The 24,612-nt window shown below is 38.3% G+C and overlaps 1 protein-coding gene and 1 pseudogene across 4 annotated transcripts in view; one reads left to right on the forward strand and one right to left on the reverse strand.

The window, feature by feature from the left end:
- The window catches only part of UEVLD (UEV and lactate/malate dehyrogenase domains), a 159,153-nt gene that overhangs the window by 125,990 nt on the left and 8,551 nt on the right, over positions 1 to 24,612 (forward strand). For 3 of the 4 annotated variants that reach the window (XM_037839264.1, XM_037839266.1, XM_037839265.1), the window contains exons 8-9: positions 15,091 to 15,261; positions 16,252 to 16,425. In XM_037839264.1, coding sequence (XP_037695192.1) covers positions 15,091 to 15,261; positions 16,252 to 16,425 — 345 coding nt within the window. Of the gene's footprint in view, positions 1 to 15,090; positions 15,262 to 16,251; positions 16,426 to 24,612 lie in introns of those variants that run through there. The other variant, XR_005217400.1, reaches the window with a different exon arrangement.
- LOC119535850 lies at positions 404 to 1,379 on the reverse strand (annotated as a pseudogene).

Genomic DNA, 24,612 nt, shown 5'->3' on the forward strand with positions numbered 1-24,612 from the left:
CCATGTTCTTTCCTGTGTGTAGGATATTATCCTGGATCCTTGCCATAGAAGGACTCCAATTCTTTCTTTAGCTAATCCCCTTCTTTCCTGTATCCCCATCCATCTTTCTGTGCTTGGGCCATAGGGAGTTGATGAGATGGTCTAATTCAGACAGATTAACAATTTGAGTAAATTGGGGGGTGGGGAGGGGAAGCAAATCCCTTAAACCATCTGGAAAGTGTTCTGTTGCAGCATTTATGATGAACCCCTCATTTTTTTAAAAAAACAAAAAGAGAAATAACCCATTTCCTCCCTTGTACCCTCACAAAAATAAAGGGAAAATGAGCAGGCACAAGGATGGCAGTGGGATAGTGAGTGAATGAGGGTGAGTGGGTGGGTGGACATCTTCAGTGGGCCTGAGGCTTTAATAGGACACCTCTATGGTATAGTTGATCTGGGCTCAGGCCCTCGTTGCTCTCCAGTGGGTGCAGGCCTGTGGGCGGCTGCCATCCACTGAGCCGGCACTGCTGAAGGACGTTGTGTATGAGCCAGACAGTCAGGTCATGGTAGCTGAGGGCTTGTAGCCTATGCCTTGCAGGAAGTATTTGAAGGCTTCCATCGGCTTTTGGGCTATGTGACTTGGGGGAGGTGCCCGGAATCTGCTGTCTTCAGGAAGATTGTAGTGGTTCGGTCCAGTTTGGAATTACACTCGATCACCCCATCCTCAGTAGGTGCGTTAAAACCAACCACCAGCATCATGGGGCAGTGGGTCATGTTGGCATTGGGCACTGTTCCAGGCCGGTTAATGTCCAGGTCTCTGCTGCTGTTGTACATGTTCCAGAAGAGCTGCAGGTTTGCCTGATTCACCACGATCCTAATCTGCTGCCCGTGGCTCTGAACCAACTCCATATTGTTCACTAGCTCCTCCTGCCTGAAGAGGTGGGATAGCATGGTGTTGGGTAAGGTGCTGGTCAGGCCAGAAAGTTTGGTGGCAGTCTAGGTGAGTCAGCCTTTGCTGTTGGGGTCGATGATTGTCAGCACCAGCCTCTTCACCAGGTTGGGGAAAATGAGTGCAAACTTGGCCAGGACCTAGGCTCCAGCTCCCACTCCGATGCCAGTCACATACTTGAACCCAAAATGCTGCACCGTGCTGGAGACCATGATGGCTAGATGCTCCATGGAGGCGAACTGTACCCCTGAGGGAACTGCGATGCCCACACCTGCTGCCCAGGGGCATCCACATGGCATGCCACAAAGTGCTTTGTAATCTCCTGCATGTCCTCAGAGTTGAAGAAGGTTTTGAAACATAGCTTTTGGTTGAGGCCCATGTCCTGGTAGGTAAGGAGAGGCAGGCAACTGCCCTTGGGGGAGCCCTGGATCACCATGTGCAGAAGGGCATAAGGCATTTCAATGTCTTGCTCCCCATCTCAGCACTTGGATGTCTTGCCGAGGGAGGCTGATACCCCAGGAAGGGCACACAAAGGCCTCAGTCGCTTGGTCCCAACAGGAGAGGTAGCTCCGTGGGTGACAGTCGGTTCTCTCTTTTAATTTTTTTTTTTTTTAATCATCATTTTATTGAGATATATTCACATACCACGCAGTCATACAAAACAAATTGTACTTTCGATTGTTTACAGTACCATTACATAGTTGTACATTCATCACCTAAATCAATCCCTGACACCTTCATTAGCACACACACAAAAATAACAAGAATAATAATTAGAGTGAAAAAGAGCAATTGAAGTAAAAAAGAACACTGGGTACCTTTATCTGTTTGTTTGCTTCCCCTACTTTTCTACACATCCATCCATAAACTAGACAAAGTGGAGTTTGGTCCTTATGGCATTCCCAATCCCACTGTCACCCCTCATAAGCTACATTTTTATACAACTGTCTTCGAGATTCATGGGTTCTGGGTTGTAGTTTAAAAGTTTCAGGTATCCACCACCAGCTACCCCAATTCTTTAGAACCTAAAAAAGGTTGTCTAAAGTGTGCGTAAGAGTGCCCACCAGAGTGATCTCTCGGCTCGTTTTGGAATCTCTCTGCCACGGAAGCTTATTTCATTTCCTTTCACATCCCCCTTTTGGTCAAGAAGATGTTCTCCATCCCACGATGCCGGGTCTACATTCCTCCCCGGGAGTCATATTCCACGTTGCCAGGGAGATTCACTTCCCTGGGTGTCTGATCCCACATAGGGGGGAGGGCAGTGATTTCACCTTTCAAGTTGGCTTAGCCAGAGAGACAGGGCCACATCTGAGCAACAAAGAGGCATTCAGGAGGAGACTCTTAGGCACAAATACAGGGAGGCCTCTCTTTTAATTTTAATTCCCTTTATACACACACACACACACACACACACACATGAGTTGGGTTGCAATATAAAGTATATTTCTCATAGCATGGGTCACAATAAAAAAGTTTGAAGTTCACTTGCATTGACGTTGCTAATCATTGCTTTAAGCCTGTCATCATCTGCTTTCCCCCTGTTTTGGTTTGCTAATGCTGCCAGAATGCAGAATACCAGAAATGGATTAGCTTTTAAAAAGGGGGTTTATTTGGTTACAAATTTACTGTCTGAAGGCCACGAAAATGTCCAACTTAAGGTATCAACATGGGTATACGTTCACTGGAGGAAGGCCAACGGCATCTAGGAAAACTTTCGTAGCTGGGAAGGCACGTGGCTGGCATCTGCTGATCCCAGGTTGTATTCCAGATCCTCTCCCAGCTCCTGTGCATTCTTCAAAATGTTATTCTTGGGGCGTTTTGTCCTCTCTTAGCTTCTCTGGAGCAAACACTGGGCTAGCATCCCAGATTGTTAGCAAAAGTCTGCTTTCAGCAGCCGTCTTCAAAATGTCTCTTTTGGCTGCAGCCTCCAAGTATGTCTAAGCATCAGCGTCAGCCAGCAAGCATCTGGGCCTGTGTGGCTCTTTTTAAAATACTCCAGTAAAACTAAACAAGACCCACGCTGCATGGGCGGCGCCACACCTCCAGGAAATAGTCTAATCAAAGTTATTACCCACAGTTGGGTGAGTCACATCTCCATGGAAACAACCTAATCCAAAGATTCCAACCTAATCAACACTAATACATCTGCCCCCACAAGACTGCATTAAAGAACATGGCATTTTGGGGGACATAATACATCCAAACACTTTCCACTTACTCCAAGTAAATATTCTCTTATTAGCCCCAATATACCTTTTTTCCTTGAAACAGCTTGAGTCACCATCTCTCTAGGAAACTCTTAAGAGTTTCTTACCAGATCACTCATTATTCTTCATGCCCTCAGTATTAGTGTCTGCAATTTGTGTGTATCACTTTTTTTCTCTTAATGTGAAATTTTAACAATAAACATGCTTTTTATTCTTCAGACAATGCTTTGTAAAGATAGAGATGGCATAACATACCCTGCTCATGGCCTTAGTTTGCTACCTGTGGTAAATCTTAGAAAGTCTCTGTATCTTTATAGAACTGTAACAGCCCACTGTGGCAGTAATGATTAAAAGCACCCAGTTGAACTTGAGTGGTGGTTCCCTAACTTACTTTTTAATATGGGTACCCTTGCTTAACATTAAAAAAAAAAATCCCATTTCACCACAAAACAAATATCATCCCTTCTAATCATTGGCTGGCATAGTTCCAAAGCTACTATGAATTCAGTCTTTGGCCCTCCCACTCCACCCCCAACATAGGAGGATTCTTAATAGCCACCATTTGACAAAATACTTTTCTAAATTAAGTGCCATTATCAGCAGAGAGCACACAAATTTCCAAAATATCAAGTCATAGTAAAGAACAAATGAAAAGAGAATATTCAATAATTTTCTAGTATGGTTAGAATGGTATAACAGTATACTAGAGGAATGAAAATACCTGTACTATCTCTAGTGTAGTCAGACTTATATACTTTAACAGGTATCTAGAATATTTAGACATCATAATTTGATACAAAGTTGCATGGTTTTACATTGTTTTGAATAAAATAATTCAATAATGTTTTTTTTTTTCAATTTTTTAACTTTGTTTATCAAAAAATTAAAAACAAACAGGCAAACAACAACCAAAAAAACCCCACAACATTTCAAACAAAGCAATGGATTAAGGAAAACAAATAACCTAAAATAACTACTTTGCTTCCAATATGTTCCTACCATACCCCAAGAAAATTAATAAACCATGTCCAAACAGAGGAGTAAGAAAAACAAATAATCTAAAATAACTACATTGCTTCCAATATGTTCCTACCATACCCCAAGAAAATTAACAACCCCTAAGAAAACAAAGGAATAAGAAAAAAAAAAAACCTAAAATAACTCTATTGCTTCCAACATGATCTTACTATATCCAAGAAAGTTTACAAACCATAATCATTCCTGAGGATTCCCATAACATTGAGATTACCCTCCATAGTTTATCTGTTCTTATTAGATTATCATTCCCCCTCCACTAATTGGTATCTCTAGGTCCCCTACATTCTACAGTATAAAATATTGTACATTTTTCACAGAATTCACATTAGTGGTAACATACAATATCTCTCTTTTTGTGCCTGGCTTATTTTGCTCAGCATTATGTCTTTTTTTTTTTAATCTTCATTTTTTTGAGATATATTCATATACCACGCAGTCATACAAAACAAACCGTACTTTCGATTGTTCACAGTACCATTACATAGTTGTACATTCATCACCGAAATCAATCCCTGACACCTTCATTAGCACACACACAAGAATAACAAGAATAATAATTAGAGTGAAAAAGAGCAATTGAAGTAAAAAAGAACACTGGGTACCTTTGTCTGTTTGTTTCCTTCTCCTATTTTTCTACTCATCCATCCATAAACTAGACAAAGTGGAGTGTGGTCCTTATGGCTTTCCCAATCCCCTTGTCACCCCTCATAAGCTACATTTTTATACAACTGTCTTCGAGATTCATGGGTTCTGGGTTGTAGTTTGATAGTTTCAGGTATCCACCACCAGCTACCCCAATTCTTTAGAACCTAAAAAGGGTTGTCTAAAGTGTGTGTAAGAGTGCCCACCAGAGTGACCTCTCGGCTCCTTTTGGATTCTCTCTGCCACTGAAGCTTATTTCATTTCCTTTCACATCCCCCTTTTGGTCAAGAAGATGTTCTCCGTCCCAAGATGCCACGTCTACATTCCTCCCCGGGAGTCATATTCCACGTTGCCAGGGAGATTCACTCCCCTGGGTGTCTGATCCCACGTAGGGGGGAGGGCAGTGATTTCACCTTTCAAGTTGGCTTAGCCAGAGAGAGAGGGCCACATCTGAGCAAGAAAGAGGCATTCGGGAGGAGGCTCTTAGGCACAACCATAGGGAGGCCTAGCCTCTCCTTTGCAGCAACCGTTTTCCCAAGGGTAAAACCTGTGGTAGAGGGCTCAACCCATCAAACCACCAGTCCCCTATGTCTGTGGTCATGTTAGCAACCAGGGAGGTGGGGTAGGCGAATACCCCTGCATTCTCCACAGGCTCCTCAAGGGGGCACTGCATCTTTTTTTTTTTTTTTAACTTTCCCTTCTTTTTTAAATCAACTGTATGAAAAAAAAGTTAAAAAGAAAACAAACATACAATAAAAGAACATTTTAAAGAGACCATAACAAGGGAGTAAGAAAAAGACAACTAACCTAAGATATCTGTTTAACTTCCAACATGTTCCTACTTCACCCCAAGAAAGTTACCTAATAGAGCAACATTTCTGTGAACTTGCTCCTACTATATGCATCAGAAATTAACAGATCATAGTCATTCCTGGGCATCCCCAGAACGTTAAATAGCTTATCTGTTCTTGGATTATTGTTCCCCCTTCCTTAATTGCTCTCTATTGCTAGTTCCCCTACATTCTACATTATAAGCCATTTGTTTTATATTTTTCAAAGTTCACATTAGTGGTAGCATATAATATTTCTCTTTTTGTGTCTGGCTTATTTCGCTTAGCATTATGTCCTCAAGGTTCATCCATGTTGTCATATGTTTCACGAGATCGTTCCTTCTTACTGCCGCGTAGTATTCCATCGTGTGTATATACCACATTTTATTTATCCACTCATCTGTTGAAGGACATATGGGTTGTTTCCATCTTTTGGCAATTGTGAATAATGCTGCTATGAACATTGGCGTGCAGATATCTGTTCGTGTCACTGCTTTCCGATCTTCCGGGTATATACCGAGAAGTGCAATCGCTGGGTCGAATGGTAACTCTATATCTAGTTTTCTAAGGAACTGCCAGACTGACTTCCAGAGTGGCTGAACCATTGTACAGTCCCACCAACAGTGAATAAGAGTTCCAATTTCTCCACATCCCCTCCAGCATTTGTAGTTTCCTGTTTGTTTAATGGCAGCCATTCTAACCGCTGTTAGATGGTATCTCATTGTGGTCTTAATTTGCATCTCTCTAATAGCTAGTGAAGCTGAACATTTTTTCATGTGTTTCTTGGCCATTTGTATTTCCTCTTCAGAGAACTGTCTTTTCATATCTTTTGCCCATTTTATAATTGGGCCGACTGTACTATTGTCATTGAGTTGTAGGATTTCTTTATATATGCAAGATATCAGTCTTTTATCAGATACATGGTTTCCAAAAATTTTTTCCCATTGAGTTGGCTGCCTCTTTACCTTTTTGAGAAATTCCTTTGAGGTGCAGAAACTTCTAAGCTTGAGGAGTTCCCATTTATCTATTTTCTCTTTTGTTGCTTGTGCTTTGGGTGTAAAGTCTAGGAAGTGGCCGCCTAATACAAGGTCTTGAAGATGTTTTCCTACATTATCTTCTAGGAGTTTTATGGTACTTTCTTTTATATTGAGATCTTTGGTCCATTTTGAGTTAATTTTTGTGTAGGGGGTGAGGTAGGGGTCCTCTTTCATTCTTTTGGATATGGATATCCAACTCTCCCAGCCCCATTTGTTGAAAAGACCATTATGGCTCAGTTCGGTGACTTTGGGGGCCTTATCAAAGATCAGTCGGCCATAGATCTGAGGGTCTATCTCCGAATTCTCAATTCGATTCCATTGATCTATATGTCTATCTTTGTGCCAGTACCATGCTGTTTTGGCAACTGTGGCTTTATAATAAGCTTCAAAGTCAGGGAGTGTAAGTCCTCCCACTTCGTTTTTCTTTTTTAGAGTGTCTTTAGCAATTCGAGGCATCTTCCCTTTCCAAATAAATTTGATAACTAGCTTTTCCAAGTCTGCAAAGTAGGTTGTTGGAATTTTGATTGGGATTGCATTGAATCTGTAGATCAATAATGTTTTAAAATGAATTTGTATTTCATTCATCACAACATCATTGTTATAATCTGAGAATAGTAGTAAACCAATGAATGGGATATTATTTACTGGGTCTTTTGACATGCTTGATACTGGATTTTGAGAATCCTTTGCAATAACTGTGACAAGTCATTGTCTAGGGCCTTTGGTTTGGAAATCAATGGCTTAACAGAACGATGTAGTTTTTCTGGGCTACCTGTCGATTTAGGAAGGAGGTAAGAGTCTGTTTTGGGAACACAGATGCTGACTGGCCTCTGGTCCCTGGCAGAGGAGGAAACTCATAACTATGTTAATAAGTAGGTAGTGAAGTTAAGATTTGAATCCAGACAGTCTCATTCAGAAGCCATCAGTTTTAATCCTTATACTATACTGTAAGATATGGGCAGGGACAATATTTTGTGTTCTTAGGGCCTTGCACAATACGTGTAGCATGACAGGAGCTTAGTAGAGATTTATTCAATTAATTATTATTGAATGAGCTTTCATTAATCTTAACCTTGTAATTTATACCTTTGCTTTATATAATCAAGTGTAAAGTTCTACCTAATGCTCTTTATAACTGTATGCTCTTCTTACCTTATTAAACTACCAACTTCTAAGGGAAGACTTGAAAAGAAAGAGTCAAATAAGATTTTTTTTGCGTATTTACCAGGTTCAGAAAATTAGTTGCCTGGGGGGCAATTGTTTACCAAACTTGGCTGTGCATCAGAATCACCTTGAGAGTATGCTTTTTTTTGATAAGGGGGAGGTATTCCCCTTTATCTATTTAACAAATCTTCAGAATAAGGGATAATCTGTGTTTTTAAGGTTATTCTTAAGCATTCAGTCTAGCATCTGAGAACTGCTGCTGGTGGGGGAGAGGCTAAGAAGTGGAAAACTCTACTTGGTCAGAAGCAGCTTAAAGTTTAGATGAGAAAACACACATACAAGGGTAGACAGTAATCTATGATGACAAAATAGTAATGAGACAGTATATGATTAGTTGCCAAGAGAAAGTTATAGCCAGTGAAGACTTAGAGCTTGAGTGGAGAGAAAGATTACTGTCAGTTGAGTAGGACTGAGGTCTTCCAGGATGGGGATATATAGATTGATGCAAATTTGACAGAAATGTCCCAATAGCTAAGCATCTAGATCTTGGAGAAGGAAAGATAAGACACAAACAATCCTTGCTCTCATGAGCTTCTAGATCTTAGAGATGAAAAGATAAGACAAAAACAATCCTTGCTCTCATAGAGCTCATAATATGTTTGACATAATAGATAGGTAGATTCACTACAGTTAAAAACATATGGTAAATGCAGTGAGAAACATTCCAGATGAAAAAAATTTGAACAAAAGTCAAAATCAGGACGTGAAAGAAATATTCTAGGAAATGAATATAGACTAATCAGTCTTGAGCCAAATGTATGCATAGGGGATTAAAAGGCTTGAGAACTTGAGGAGGAATCTTACAGAGAAAGACAATTCTGCAGTTTTAAAATCACGTTAGACAGAAACTTCTTTATTTACTCATAAGTCAGTATTGAGGGTGAGGGCATTTATCTTATTCAAAGTAGAGGAAGCTAGAGGGGGAAAAGTAATATTAACAAGATAGGTTGATGCTGAATTATGGGGTTGTAAGTTGAACTGTTCACTGATGTTTAGTAATGTCAACAGCTGCCAGTTTCCTCAACTTTATGAAGGTGTAAGTTTCTAAAACATAAGTTTCTAAGCGTTGTGTTAAGAGCAGTCTGAAGTCAGGCTACCTGGGCTTGAATTCTGGCTCTGATACTTACTAGCTCTGAGATTTTGAGCAAGTTACTTAACCTCTTTGTACCTTATAATCCTCATCTGTAAAATGAGGATAATAATACCCTATTGTGTGTAGTGGATTAGATTAAATGAGTAAATATATGTAAGGGTTTTAGAACAGTACCTGACACATAATAAGTGGTATAGAATTGTTAATTATATCTCTCCAATTATGATGTCTTCCAATCTTGAGACTTTTGACTCATTACCAGGTATTCACTCTGAACACAAAGATTACTTAAGAGAACTTATGAAGAACTGTAATTAAAATCTGGGACTGAGTTTTTGGATCTGCCATCCCTATAGTTGTGTTAGAATATCACCTAAAATTGGACATTGCATTTCCCAGTGGCTAGGTTGCACAGTGTTTCTTGCAAAACTTGTTTGGAAAGATGACCTCATAGACCTAGTTAAGACTAGAAGCCCTAGAATCTACTCATTGTCTCCTGGGATGCTATATTAATTTATTGTTGGCTGGACTGATGCCATTCTAGATCTTTTATTTTTCTTTGATTTCTGATGTTCTTAACATCTGGCCACTGTTTTGGAATATACCTACTGTAAAACACTGTGCAGTGGAGACTAATATGGTTGTGAAATCGTTTATGTGTGCTTGAGGACTAGAGGATTGAACTCTATAGAGCAGCTTTTCCTGTTATAACAGTTGCTTACTGCTGAGAGAAAAACCTAAAACCAAGGACAACTGGGCTTCAGCATAACAGAGTTGGTTAAAAATGAGCCAGATATTTTATTTCAATTTCAAGATTTCAAACCATTTTTCCACTTTTGGAGTAGAATTCTTAATAAATAAAACACATAAAAGCAGAGCTACTCTGCTTGGAGAGATCAAAGTAAAGGTCCTGGAGATGTGTTTACCAATCTTCTCCCCACTTATTCCCACTCCTCCCAGATGGCCTGAGAGTTACTTTTTTTTTTTTAATGGAAAATTATTTCATGAGGGCATTTTTTAAAAAACTTAGTGCTTTTTTTTAAAATGCAATCTTATTGAGATATATTCACACACCATATAATCCATCCAAAGTATACAATCAGTGGCACACAGTATCATCATATGGTTGTACATCCATTGCCGAAATCAATTTTTGAGTATTTTCAACACTCGAAAACAAACAAAAAAAGAACACCCAAACCATCCCATACCCCTAGTCCCCCTATTATTTATATATTTTTGTCATTTACAGATTCAACACAATCTTAATCAAAATTCCAACAGCCTTCTCTGCAGAAATGGAAAACTTGAAGATTGTACCCTATGTTTTCTTCTAGGAGTTTTATAGTACTGGTTCCTTGATCCATTTTGAGTTAATTTTTGTATGTGGTGTGAGATAGAAGTCCCCCTTCATTCTTTTGCATATGGATAACCACTTCTCCCAGCACCATTTGTTGAAGAGACTATTCTTTCCCAGTTGAGTGGATTTGGCACCTTTGCCAAAAATTAATTGGCCATAGATGTGAGGGTCTATTTTTGAACTATCAGTAGAATTCCATTGGTCTATATATCTATCCATCTGCCAGTACCTTGCTCTTTTGACCACTGTAGCTTTGTAATAAGTTTGAAAATCAAGAAGTACAGTCTTCCAACTTCTTCTTTTCTAAGACAGTTTTAGCTATTTGGGGCCTCTTAGCCTTCGAAATAAATTTGATGATTGGTTTTCCATTTCTGTAGAGAAGGCTGTTGGAATTTTGATTAAGATTGTGTTGAATCTATAAATCTTTTTGGGTAGAATTGACGTTTTAACTATATTTAGTCTTCCAATCCATGAATATGGAATGTCCTTCCATTTATTTAGGTCTTCTTTGATTTCTTTTAGTTTTTTTTTTTTTTTTTTTTAACAAAGTTTTGTAGTTTTCTGTATATAAGTCCTTTACATCCTTAGTTAAATTTATTCCTAGATATTTCATTCTTTTAGTTGCTGTTGCAGTTTGCTAATGCTGCGGAATGCAAAACACCAGAGATGGATTGGCTTTTATAAAAAGGGGGTTTATATGGTTACACAGTTACAGTCTTAAGGCCATAAAGTGTCCAAAGTAACACATCAGTAATCGGGTGCCTTCACTGGAGGATGGCCAATGGTGTCTGGAAAACCTCTGTTAGCTGGGAAGGCACGTGGCTGGTGTCTGCTCCAAAGTTCTGGTTTCAAAATGGCTTTCTTCCAGGACGTTCCTCTCTAGCAAGCTTGCTCCTCTTCAAAACATCACTCACAGCTGCACTGAGCTCCTTCTGTTATGTCAGCTCATTTATATGGCTCCACTGATCAACTTAGACCCACCCTGAATGGGCAGAGCAACACCTCCATGGAAATTATCCAATCAGAGTCATCACCCACAGCTGGGTAGGGCACATTCCAAAGCAACACTCAAAGAATTACAATCTAATGAACACTGATAACGTCTGCCCACACGAGATTACATCAAAGTTAATGGCATTTAGGGACACAATATATTCAAACTGGCACAGTTGCAAATTGTGAATAGAATTTTTCCTTGATTTCCTCCTCAAATTGTTCGTTACTGGTATATAGAAACACTACTGATTTTTGCGTGTTGATCTTATACCCCACCACTGTACTAAATTCATTTATTAGTAGCTTTGTTGTAGATTTTTTGGGACTTTTTATTTTTAAAATCATGTTATCTGCAAATAGTGAAAGTTTTACTTCTTCCTTTCCAAGTTGGGTGCCTTTTATTTCTTTTTCTTGCCTGATTGTTCTGGCTAGAACTTCAAGTACAGTGTTGAATAACAGTGGTGACACTGGATATCCTTTTCTTGTTCCAGATCTTAGAGGGGAAGCTTTTAGTCTTTCACCATTGGGGATGGTGCTAATGGTGGGTTTTTCATGGAACACTTTTATCATGTTGAGGAAGTTTCCTTCTCTTTCTAGTTTTAAAAGTGTTTTTATCAAGAAAAGGTACAGGCTTCCTTTATCCAGTGTTTGGGCAGGTGAATAATAAAGACAAATGAATAAATAAATGGGGGGGATTCAGGGGTATGGAATGTTTTGGGTGTTCTTTTTTCTTTTTTCTTTTTCTTTTGGAGTAATGAAAATATTCTAAAATTGATTGTGAGGATGAACATACAACTATATGATGATACTGTGAGCCCTTGATTGTATACTTTGGATGGATTGTATGGTGTGTGAATATATCTCAAATTGCATTTAAAAAAAAGAGGTGCAGGATTTTGTCAGATGTCTTTTCTGTATCAATTTAGATGAGCATGTGATTTTATCCCTTCACTTTGTTAATGCAGTGCATTGCATTAATTAATTTTATTATGTTGAACCATCCTTGCATACCTTGGATAAATCCCACTTGAATATGGTGCATAATTCTTTTAATGTGCTGTTGTATTTGATTTGCTAGTATTTTGTTGAAGATTTTTGCATCTATATTCATAAGGGATATTGGTCTGTAGTTTTCTTTTCTTGTGCTGTCTTTTTCTGTCTTTAGTAATTGGGTGATGTTGGCCTTACAGAATGAGTTAGGGAGTGTTTCTGTTTGCTAAAGCTGCCATAATGCTACAAAATACCAGAAATGAACTGACTTTTACAATGGGGATTTATTAACTTACCATTCACAGTTCTAAAGCCATTGAAATGTCCCAATTAAGGCATCAACAGGATGATACCTGGACTCTGAAGACAGGCCACCAGCATCCAGGACACCTCTGTCACATGGAAGGCACATGGCAATGTCTGTTGATTCTTCTCTCTTGGGTTTCATTGTTTCCGGCTTCTGGCTTTGGTGGCTTACTCTCAGCTTCTCTGGTTCTTCTCTGAGCTCTCTGGGCTTTTTCTGTCTTTTATCCTCTCAAAAAGGACTCCAGTAAAAGGATTAAGACCCACCTTAAATAGAGTGGGTCCCATCTCAATTGAAATAACCTAACCAAAAGGTCCCACCTACAGTAGGTCTTCACCCACAGTACTAGGTTAAAAGAACATGGCTTTTTTCTGGGAGTACATAACAGTTTCAAACTAACACAGGGAGTGTTCCCTTCTCTACAATTTTTTTGTTAGACTTTGAGAAGGATTTGTGTTAATTCCTCTTGGAATGTTTGGTAGACATCACCTTTGAAGCCATCCAGTCCTGATTTTTCTTTTTTGGGAGGTTTTTGATGACTGATTCAATCTCTACTTGTTATTGATCTATTAAGAGCTTATCTTTCTTTTAGAGTCAGTGTAGGTTGTACATGTGTTTCTAGGAACTTATCCATTTTATCTAGGTTGTCTAATTTGTTGGCATACAGTTGATCATAGTATCCTCTTATGATCCTTTTTATTTCTGTGGGGTCCATAGTTAATGCCCCCCCCCCATTTCTGCTTTTATTTATTTGCATCCTCTTTTTTTCTTCATCAGTCTAGCTAAAGGTTTGTCAATTTTATTGATCTTTTCTAAAAACCGAGCTTTGGTTTTGTTAATGCTTTCTTTTTTTTTGTTTGTTTTTTGTTTTCCTCTGTATATCAACTTTTTATTCTCTATTAATGTATTTCCTTCTGCTTGCCTTGAGTTTAGTTTTCTGTTCTTTTTCTAGTTCCTCCAGGTATACACTTAGGTCTTTGATTTGAGCTCTTTCATCTTTTTTAAAGTAAGCATTTAGGGCTATTAATTTCTCTCTGAGCACCGCCTTTACTGCATCCCATAAATTTTGATATGTTGTGTTCTCATTTTCATTCATCTCAAAATAATTACTGATTTCCTTTGTGATTTTTTTCTTTAACCCATTGGTTGGTTGTTTTTTTTAATTTCCATATATTTGTGGATTTTCCTTTTTTCTGCCTATTATTGATTTCCAGTCATTCCATTATGATCAAAAAGGAGCTTTGTGTATTTCGAATCTTTTTAAATTTAAGAAACTTGCTTTGTAACCTAATAAGTAGTCTATCCTGGAAAATGATATGTGTGCTCTTGAGAAGAATGTGTATCCTGCTGTTCATAGGTACAATGTTTTGTATATATCTGTTAGGTCTAGTTCATTTATTGTATTATTCAAGTTCTCTTTTTCCTTATTGATCTTCTGTCTAGATGTTCTGTCCATTGATGAAAGTGGTATTTTGAAGTCTCTAACTATTATTGTAGAGGTGTCTGTTTTTCCTTTCAGTTTTTCCAGTGTTTGCTTCATGTATTTTGGGGCACTGTGGTTAGGTGCATAAATATTTATGATTGTTATTTCTTATTAATGAATTGGACCTTTTCTTAATATATAGTGAATGTCCTTGTTTTTCCCTTGTTACAACTTTTGACTTAAAGTCGATTTTGTCCATTATTAGTATAGCTCCCCAATCTCTTTTTTGGTTACTATTTACATGGAGTACTTTTTCCATCCTTTCCTTTTCAACCTATTTGTGTCTTTGGGTCTGAGGTGAGTCTCTTATAAACAACATATAGTTGGATCATGCTTTTTTATCCATTCTGCCAATTTGTGTCTTTTGATTGGGGAGTTTAATGCACTAACATTCAGTGTTATTGCTGTAAAGGGAAGACTTTCTTTAGTCATTTTGTCTTTTGTTTTTAATATGTCATATCTTTTTATCTTTCTTTTCCTTTCTTTATTTTTAGCCTCCTTTTGTGTATAGTCAATCTTTTGTGATGAGTCTGGTTGATCCCTTTCTCATTTCCATTTCTCACTTTTAAGGAACTTGAGGACTCCTAGGCTCACAGTTTAAAAATCATTGGTGTAAGTGATTATAGGGTCATTTTGCCTATTGCATATTTATTTATTATCCCCTAGAAAAATGTGAATTACCTTAAAAAAAACTTAAGTTATTTGTAGATTCTGGATCCTACAATTTATTTTATCTTTATTGCCACTTTTCCCCCTTGAATACCCTCTGTCTCTTAACCCTCTTTCTAGAGGCAAACCCAGCCAATTCTGAGATGTATAGTTCCTACAGAGGTAGAATAAATCTGGGGGCAGTTGTGCCTAAAAGCTCTGTATTGTAGAAAGGGAATACCTATGTCATGAACTATAACTTGATGAAAACCTATATCTTGAACTCATACTCTTTCTTTTTATTCATTAGATTTGTCTGCCTCTGCTCATTCCAAGGTGGTGATCCTCACGGTCAACTCTTTGGGTAGTTCTCAGTCCTACCTTGAGGTGGTGCAGAGCAATGTGGATATGTTCAGAGCCCTTGTTCCAGCTTTGGGACATTATAGTCAACACAGTGTCCTGCTTATTGCATCTCAGCCAGGTAAAATTCTCTATTTTAAATTAATTTGTTTGTCCATTGCATCAGTAGAATTTCCATTACTAAGTCATAAAAATTTAGATTTAAAGAGACATCTAGGTACTATTCAGTTAAATTGCTTTTATAACGAACAATACAGTATTTCCATGTCCTTGCAAGTTACCTCTTAGGGCTGGTATTAAATAGGAAGTTTACAACTTAAAAATTTTTATGTAATGTGGTATTATGTTCTAGGTTGTCAATCCAGGAGAAAAATATGTTGCCTTTTCAGAAAGATCTTTTTTTTTTTTGGTTAACTCTGAAGTGTCATACAGTGTTAGTGAGTGTGCAAGAGTACATTTTTACCATTTTGCAAATTGCTTTGGAACTGTTTTCCTTGAAAAAGAAATATTTTCAAAGAGTTATGTGGTACTGGATTCAAATTGGTGAGCAGATTTTTAAAACATACCCAGTAAAAGTATATGGTATATGTTTTACTTGTTTTTCTATAGTAATTGGTTAAGTGACACTAGTCTTTTCAATTCCTGACATCTTTTTGGCATGTAAGAAAAAAGTAGTTGAAATTTTTTCATAATACTATACTGCACAGTAGTATATCAACCAATATTTTCATTTAAAGACAGAAATTCAGCTCCCTAAGACAGTTATAAAAGAGAACTGGAACAATGAAAAGAAATTTTATTCTCTGGTCTTCTGTATCCTTTTTTCATCCTTTCATCCTTCTTGCTTAACTATTCTTAGAAATTATCTATTTTTCACTCTTAACAATTTATATTTAACAACAATTATATAAAATCATGTTGAAACCTGGTTAGCATTTCTAATTTATTTAAAAGTTCTTTTGCCTCTTAATATATATATAGAACCTAAGAAGAGGATATAGAAGCTCTGATGTACTTTAATTTTTAAAACAGTAAAAATTTTGTTTGTGAGCTAGGCTTGAAGTATATAAAAGATAACCTTTACATTTTCAACTTTTTATGCAATATTTAGTGGAAATCATGACCTATGTGACATGGAAACTGAGTTCATTTCCTGAAAATCGAGTGATTGGAATTGGATGTAATCTAGATTCACAGAGATTGCAATATATTATTAAAAATGTTTTGAAACAACAGACTTCAGGAAAAGAAGTATGGGTTATTGGTGAGCAAGGAGAAGACAAAGGTAAGAAATACATTTTTGTTAGTTATATTGATAAACTAAATCACCACTGGTCATGGCATTTAAATATACTAGGGAGTTCAGAGTTGTGGAGCTTAGTTGGCTTCTGTTCCACATTGAGTGCCTTTTATATATCAGGCCCAATGTTGTGAATAGACTCTTCAAATATGTCATTCTCACTGTATTTACTTTTCTGTAAGTTTAAGATTAGGCAAGTTATTTCTTTAAAATTTGTACTTTTCTGTGTTTTTTAGTTTTGCCATTATGGATGTCTAGTATTTGAATAATTTTTAAGAAAATTATTTTAATAAAATACAGCAACATTTTAAAGCTGTATATATCTGCACTGACTACTTAAAAGTTTGTTGATTTAAAGAGTTAGGCTATAGAATAAATCCTTATAAAACCTGACAAATACGACTGAGCAGAAACATGTTTCAGGCTCCAAATGTTGCCTGTCACTAACGAGTAATCAAAGGACTGTAGAAAATGGTAAGAAATAAGAACATAGAGTAGATATATTAGAGAAAGGAATGTTTAGGGATTCAGACAAATCCAAGACCCTGAATTTTACTCTCTACCACCATTCAGTGTCTGACCCATGTTGATCTCTTGTTTGCTGGGCTTGTTGTAAGTCATTCTGTTAGTTGCTCTTTCCCCTCTAGTCTACCCTTTAAATGATCCCAGATTAATAATGATATTAGCCAAAGCTTACACAGTATTTATCGAATGTTTTCACATATTAACTCAATTGTTATTCCTAAAACATATTCCTTTTTTAAAAAACTTTCACTGACTTCTTCTGAATAAACTGATAAATTCCTTTATTTGGCATTCAGAACACCTCAAAATATGGCCCTAATGTAGCCTCCCAACTGTAGTTATGGAAGTAGCCATTGCTATTATAGAGCCGGAAGGGACTTGAGGGGTCATCTATTACTTTTGTTTTAGGCAGCCAGTAAAGGATGCAAGAATGGGAAGAGTGACCTGCCTAGGAATCTACTGCTTTTTGGGTCAAAGAAGGATTAGAACTAACTCTTGTGCCTCCCAGCTCCTCTCCACAGCTTTGTTGCAGCCACAGTGCCCCTTTGCCCCCTATATTTACCTCCCCTATAATTCACCCATCTCCCACCTCAGCATATTCAAATTTCATTCCTGAGGGTCTAGGTTAAGTCTTCCATAAACTGTGTCTCTCAAAACATCCTTCCATTTAAAGTCTATTTTATCTGAGATTAATATTGCTACACCTGCTTTCTTTTGGCTGTAGCTTGCATGATATATTTTTTTCCATCCTTTCACTTTCAATTTCTTTGTGTCCCTGTGTCTAAGATGAGTCTCTTGTGTGCAACATATTGATGGTTCATTTTTTTAAATCCATTCTGCAAATCTATATGTTCTTATTGGGGAGTTTAATCCATTTACATTCAACGTTATAATCATAAAGGCATTTCTTTAATCAGCCATCTTATCCTTTGGTTTATGTTTGTCATATATATTTTCCCCCTCTCTCTATTAATATCCTTTAATGTACCCATACTGAATCTCTTTAGTACTGAACCTTTCTCCAAGTCTCTCTCTCCTTTCTTTGTTTCTCTGTCTGTAGGGCCCCCTTTAGTATCTCCAGTAGGGCAGGTCTCTTGTTAGCAAATTCTCTCAGCATTTGTTTGTCTGTGAAAAATTTAAGCTCTCCCTCAAATTTGAAGGAGAGCTTTGCTGGATAAAGTATTCTTGGTTGGAAATTTTTCTCCCTCAGAATTTTAAATATATCGTGCCACTGCCTTCTCGCCTCCATGGTGGCTGCTGAGTAGTCACTACTTAGTCTTATGTTGTTTCCTTTGTATGTGGTGAATTGCTTTTCTCTTGCTGCTTTCAGAACTTGCTCCTTCTCTTCCATGTTTGACAGTGTGATCAAAATATGGGTCGGAGTGGGTTTATTTGGATTTATTCCATTTGGAGTTTGCTGGGCATTTATGATTTGTGTATTTATGGTATTTAGAAGATTTGGGAAGTTTTCCCCAGCAGTTTCTTTGAATACTCTTCCTAGACCTTTACCCTTTTCTTCCCCTTCTGGAACACCAATGAGTCTTATATTTGGACATTTTATATTATATATCATATCCCTGAGGTCCGTTTTGATTTTTTCGATTTTTTTCCCATTCTTTCTTTTGTGCTTTCATTTTCCATTCTGTCATCTTCCAGGTCACTGATTCGTTGTTCAACTTCCTCTAGTCTTGTACTATGAGTATCCAGAATCTTTTTAATTTGGTCAACAGTTTCTTTAATTTCCATAAGATCATCTATTTTTTTATTTAGTCTTGCAGTGTCTTCTTTATGCTCTTCTAGGGTCTTCTTGATATCCTTTGTATCCTGTACTATGGTCTCATTGTTCATCTTTAATTCTTTGATTAGTTGCTCTAGGGACTGTGTCTCTTCTGATCTTTTGATTTGGGTGTTTGGGCTTGGGTTATCCATATCGTCTGGTTTTCTCATATGCTTTAGAATTTTCTGTTGTTTTTGGCCTCTTGGCATTTGCTTAACTTGATAGGGTTCTTTTAGGATTTGTAGACCAATTGAAGTCCTTATCTCTAATTTGTCAGATCTACAGCTTCATGGCATACACTTTCTCTAACTAACCAGCAGGTGGCGTCCATGAGCCACCTGTTCTCCACAAGCCAGTTCTCCCCTGGTTTGCCTTTGTGGTGAGTGGGGGAGTGAGTCTTGTGGGGTCCAGTTGGTGTACCAACCTTGTGTGTGTAGTTGGTGTTGCCCGCCCTGTATATGGGGTGTGTGTCTGGGCGGTCAGGGATGGGGGGGTGGCTCTAACAATCTCTCTGGTGTTCCTGGAGTTTTAAAGCTGCTGCAATAGTCTAATCCTTCAGTTCAGTCCTGCCACAGTTTGTCTCTGCCACTGACCCACAAGTCCTTGGTATTGGCGTATGGCTCCTGAGACTTGTGAGTGGGTCCCTCTTCCAGGCCGTGCACTCCCTGGTCCTCTGTTGAGGGATGACTGTGCTGTGTCACAGGTGAGTGCCGTCCCCCCAGGGCGGTTCTGGGCTGCTGGGCTGTGTAGGGAGGCTCCCAGTCTGCTCAAATGATGGCTGAATGGGGCTTTGTTAATTCACACTGTTCCACCTTCCCAACTCTGGGACAACCAGGTGAGGGTGCAGGGAAGGCTAATGTCCACGCCCAGTTTTGTGGTGTGTGCGTGTTATTTGAAGCACTTCCGTCACACTGGATTGTCTGGGGCAGCTCTGGGCTATGGGGCTGGCGATCGGCAGGAGTGTTTCCTGTCCACCAGGATGATGGCTGTGAGCGGACACCCCCGTTTTCTTGGGAAGTTGTGGTGTTTAGTGAATTTTCTCAGCCACTGGATTATTGCCTTTTGTCTCAGAGCTCTCTTAGTTCTGCTCTTGTCTTGATCTGCCCAAATTGCAAGTCTTTGAAGCTTTCTGTATTGGGCTTCTTAGAGTAATTGTTTTAGAAACAGAAAAAGAAAAGATAAAAAAAAAAAAAAATCCCTCCTTGCAGATCTAATGGGTTATTGAAATGCTAAGAGACAAAGCAATTAGGGCCATTAAGGAAAGATCCAGGGGGCAGAGAGATCAGTTTTTCTTCAGGATTTGCATATGAGCCTCAGGGCCTGAGCTCTGCCCTTCCCCTTTCTATGTTCACCAGAACTCCAAAAAGTCTTGGCTTTTATTTTGGAGCTTTTCTTGCTGTTTTTTGCTATGCCTGTCTCCTCCCTGCTGGGCTGGCTGCTCTCAGATTCTCTAGTGTGTGGTCTCAGTCTATCTATGGTTGGAGTTTGGGTCAGTAGAATGAGTTTCCGATAAGGGCTGCCCCTGCAGTTCTCCCTTCTCCTTCCCAGCACTGACGGCCCCTCCTCCCACGGGACTGAGCCTGGCAGGGAGGGGCGCGGGTCCCCTGGCTGCAAAAACTTACAGATTTCGTTTATCTCAGCAGTTCGACATTTTCATGAGTGTTGTATGAAGTATGCCCAAAGTCAAATTGCTCTGCGGTGTCCAGTCCACGCAGTTCCTGGCTTTCTACCTACTTTCCTGGAGGAGTAACTAAAACATACAGCTCAGCAATCTGCCATCTTGCCCCGCCTCTCCATACACTATGAAACTTTCCCTGATTACATCACTCCACAATGATTTCTTCACTCCTTTGACCTAAAGGCAATTGCTACCTATATGGTAAACATATACTATCTCATATTTCTTCTTTTGTTGCACTGCTGTTTGCTCTTATCCAATTTGATTTGTGTGTGGGTACCTTCTCCTTATTGAAAATTAAATTATTAAGCTGTTTTTTAGTTGACAAAGTAGTACATGCACATTGCAAGACAATTAAATAGTACAAAAATACATGCAGTGAAAAATAAGTCTCTCCTCTACGTCAGATCCTAGTTCCTTTCTCTAGAGACAGTTACCAGTTTCTTGCCTAGCTGTTTTGGTTTGCTAAAGCTGCCAAAATGCAACATACCAGAAATGAGTTGGCTTTCACATGGGGATTTATTAGTTTACAAATTTACAGTTCTAAGGCCATGAAAATGTCCCTTAATAAGGCATCAACTGAAGAAAGGCATCCGGGGTTCCTCTGTCAGATAGCAAGGTACATGGCCGTCATCTGCCGGTCCTTTGCTCCTGGGTTTCATTGGTTTCAGTGGCCTCCTCTCTGAGCTTCTATGGATCCTCTCTTAGCATCTCCAGGGCTTTTCCCTTTGAGCTTTCTCTAAGCTCTCTCCAGACTTCTCTAGGTGTTTCTCTTTGGGCTCTCAGCTTTTTCTGTCCTTTGTCTTCTCATAACGGACTCTAGTAAAAAGGATTAAGACGTGCCCCTTGAATGGGATGGGTTACATCTCAATGGAAATAACCTAACCAAAAGGTCCCACTCACAATAGGTCTGCACCCACAGGAAAGGATTAAAAGAACACAGCCTTTTCTGGGGTACATAACAACTTCAAATCAGCACATTAGCCTTCTAGAAATAATCTGTACATAAACAAGCACATATGTGAAACACACATATTTCATTCTCCACCTTGCGTTTTACTTATCAGTATGACTTGGAAATGATTGCATAATGACATATATAAATCTCATTCATTCTTCTTGATATACCATAATTTATTTAATCAATACCCTTAATGACTTATAATTTTGGAGGAATACACTACATATAGTGGATGTACAATAAATATTGAATAAAAACATTTCAAAATATGGTTATTTTAGTTTCTCAAATGTTAAAGAAAAATTAAAGGATGATGTAACTTGATAAATGGCCCCACTATCCCAGCCTAGTATGTCTGGGTAAAGGAAGAAAGCAATTTCAAAAAATGTAATTGCAAGCTCTTCAAACAGGAGCTTACCGAAAATACAGTTCATGTATGATTGAACGCACTTTTATTCCAAATGTAGGAATTTAATTTGATCAAGACACGATTATTGAGTACCTGCTTTGTCCAGGGCACTGTGCTGGCTGCTATTGGAGCTATACAGATGCAAAAGAACCAGTCCCTGTCTTCAGGAAGCTTAGAGTCTGATACAGAAATGACTATAATAGAAGACAATACTGACTTGCTATGGAGAGCAGTCCAAGGGAAGTAGGACAGAAGCAAGGGAAAGGGATATGGTAATTTTGTCTTGAGCTATCAAATGAGAACTAGAAATAAGGGAATGTAGGTGCATGTGAATTAGATTTACTTAACTATAGTATTATGTAATATTTGATACATATAAAAGGATACATATAATGTATATATGTTATAAAGCATAATTATAGAATAAACCCTCATGAATCCACACTCAATTTAAGGATTATAACACCATTGATACCACTGAAGCTACCTATGTGTGTCTCCCCAACCCATCTCTATATCCTGTCTGAAGGTACTACTCCCAGATCTTTTTATCCTGTCTGCTACTTATTTCAAAGAGTTATATCCGTGGATACGTAGACTTACCTTGGCCCTGGAGCCAGAAATGAATTTGAGGCTCCCTCTGATGGTTTCATATGTAGACTCTGGGCTCTTCATTTTTTTTTTCATTTTTTTTTCAGTCATGACGAGTCACTGGTTCCATTATTTGTATAACACCACCACAGTAATAACAATTCTAATTACTTCTTATTGAGTGCCTACTATGTGGAAAGCCCTGTATTAAGTGCTTTGCATAAATTTCACAAATACCCTTTGAAGGCAATGGTGGTTTTCCCAATTTGTAGGTGAGAAAACTTGAGACTTAATGAGGTTAAGTAATGTGCCCAAGGTCACATATTAAGTAAAGGGAGAACTGATATTTGAATCCCAGTCTGACTCCAAAGTTATGTTCTTTCTTGCTGTGATTTAATTTGATAATTTATTTGAAGCATTTAGCATGGTGTCTGGCATAGAGTAGATACTTCATAAATGGTAGCTCTTATTACAGTGATGTAAAGTGGTGATGTATAGAAAATGGGCAAAATGACATGTAAAACTGTGCTTCAAAGTAAAACAACATTAGGATTTGGAAACAAAAATTGTAAGAATAGCAGTTGTGTAAGTTAAAAAAAAATTATCATCAAATATTTTAGAGAAAAGTGTCAGCTACAACCTGGGGTAAGAATCACATGACATACAAGACCCTTTAGGATCTGTTTCCTGCTTCCTTTCCTTGCATCATCCTCTACCATTCTGCCAGGCATTCTGTGCTAGTCAAATGGTTAACTTGGAGTTTCCTGAATGGTTCATGCACTTTCATGTCTCCTTCCCTTTGTACCTGTTGCTTCTTCTCCCAGAACCTCATTCACTTGGCTAACTCCTATTCACCTTTCAAGATTGGACTTAAGCACCACCTCTCCCAAGAAGCCTTCCCTAGTTCTCCAGGTTACCTAAGTGCATGTCTCTACTATAGCTATTATCACACTGTGTTATAATTGTATACTTACCTATCTACTTGCACCAGATTGTAAACTCCTTGAGCTCGAATGGCCCATAGTAAGCCTCAGTAAATGTGTTTTCAAATGAACGAATGCTCATGACACCTCCTTGTTGTGACCAAGCTCATTCGTATTATGTCACCCCAATTTAGATGGTCAGCACAGCATATGCTTTGGAGCTACTGTTTCTCTGTGATATTAAAATCATATATAAACTGCAGAAAACCCTTTCAAATGGTATTTTAGGAATCCCAGGGTTAGACCTCAGAACAGAGTGTCAGATCATGTTTTGGCCATCAAACTTAGGCTGAGGAGGTTTTCTATATAGTGGGAAAAACTATGCCATAGTTGTTTTCCATTAAAATTTGGGGGTCCAGAGGATTACTATTCTTGGGACCAAAAAGTTCTTGATTGATTTGGTAGTGTATTTGAAAGGGCTACTTAAAGTAGTGTGAACATACATTTACAAAGTTTGAAAGGTTGGACAAGCAAAAATGAAATAAGTAAGTCTATCTAAACTTATTGAAAAAATTGTATGAATGACACAAGCAAATTTGAATGATTGAAGCTGTCCTCTTTCTGAATATACTTTTGTCATGTCTCAGAACTCAAGACTTAGAGAAGAAAGAAAAAAATGTGAGAGACACATATAAATCAAATGGCAGTATTACTCATAATTTTCAGATTTTTTTGTGTCTTTTGTGAGTCTTCTCTTACATCTACCTTGGCACTTTTATTCATTTTCCAAGGTCTCTAAATGCTCTATTCATGTAGCAGACATTTCCCCTAACCCATCCCAATTTTTTATTTATTGTGAATATACTAAAAGGTACCAAAAAATTTTAAGAAAATAACTCATGTATTAACCTTGTTTTAGTTTCCTCATTGCCAAAGCACATACCATGTAATGGGTTGGGTTGAACATTAGGAATTTATTGGTTCATGGTTTTGAGGCTAGAAGTCCAAATGAAGGTGTCATCAGAGCAATGTTTTCTTCCAAAAGATCAGCATTCTGGGGCTGGCTGCTGCCGATCATTGGTCCTTGGCTCCTTGGTCACATGGCAATGCACATGGCAGCCTCTCTTGGTCTCTCGTTTTCTGGGTTCTTTCACTTTCAGTGTGTGGCTGCTCCCTCTGTGGGTTGCTCTCTATCTATCTCAGTTTCATTCTGCTTATAGAGGAGTCCAGTAATAGGATTAAGATACATCTTGATTAGTTGGGCCATACCTTAACTGAAGTAAATTCATTAAAAGGTCCTACTTACAA

This window comes from Choloepus didactylus, chromosome 6 (genome assembly GCF_015220235.1).
Source record: "Choloepus didactylus isolate mChoDid1 chromosome 6, mChoDid1.pri, whole genome shotgun sequence".
Taxonomy (NCBI): domain Eukaryota; kingdom Metazoa; phylum Chordata; class Mammalia; order Pilosa; family Megalonychidae; genus Choloepus; species Choloepus didactylus.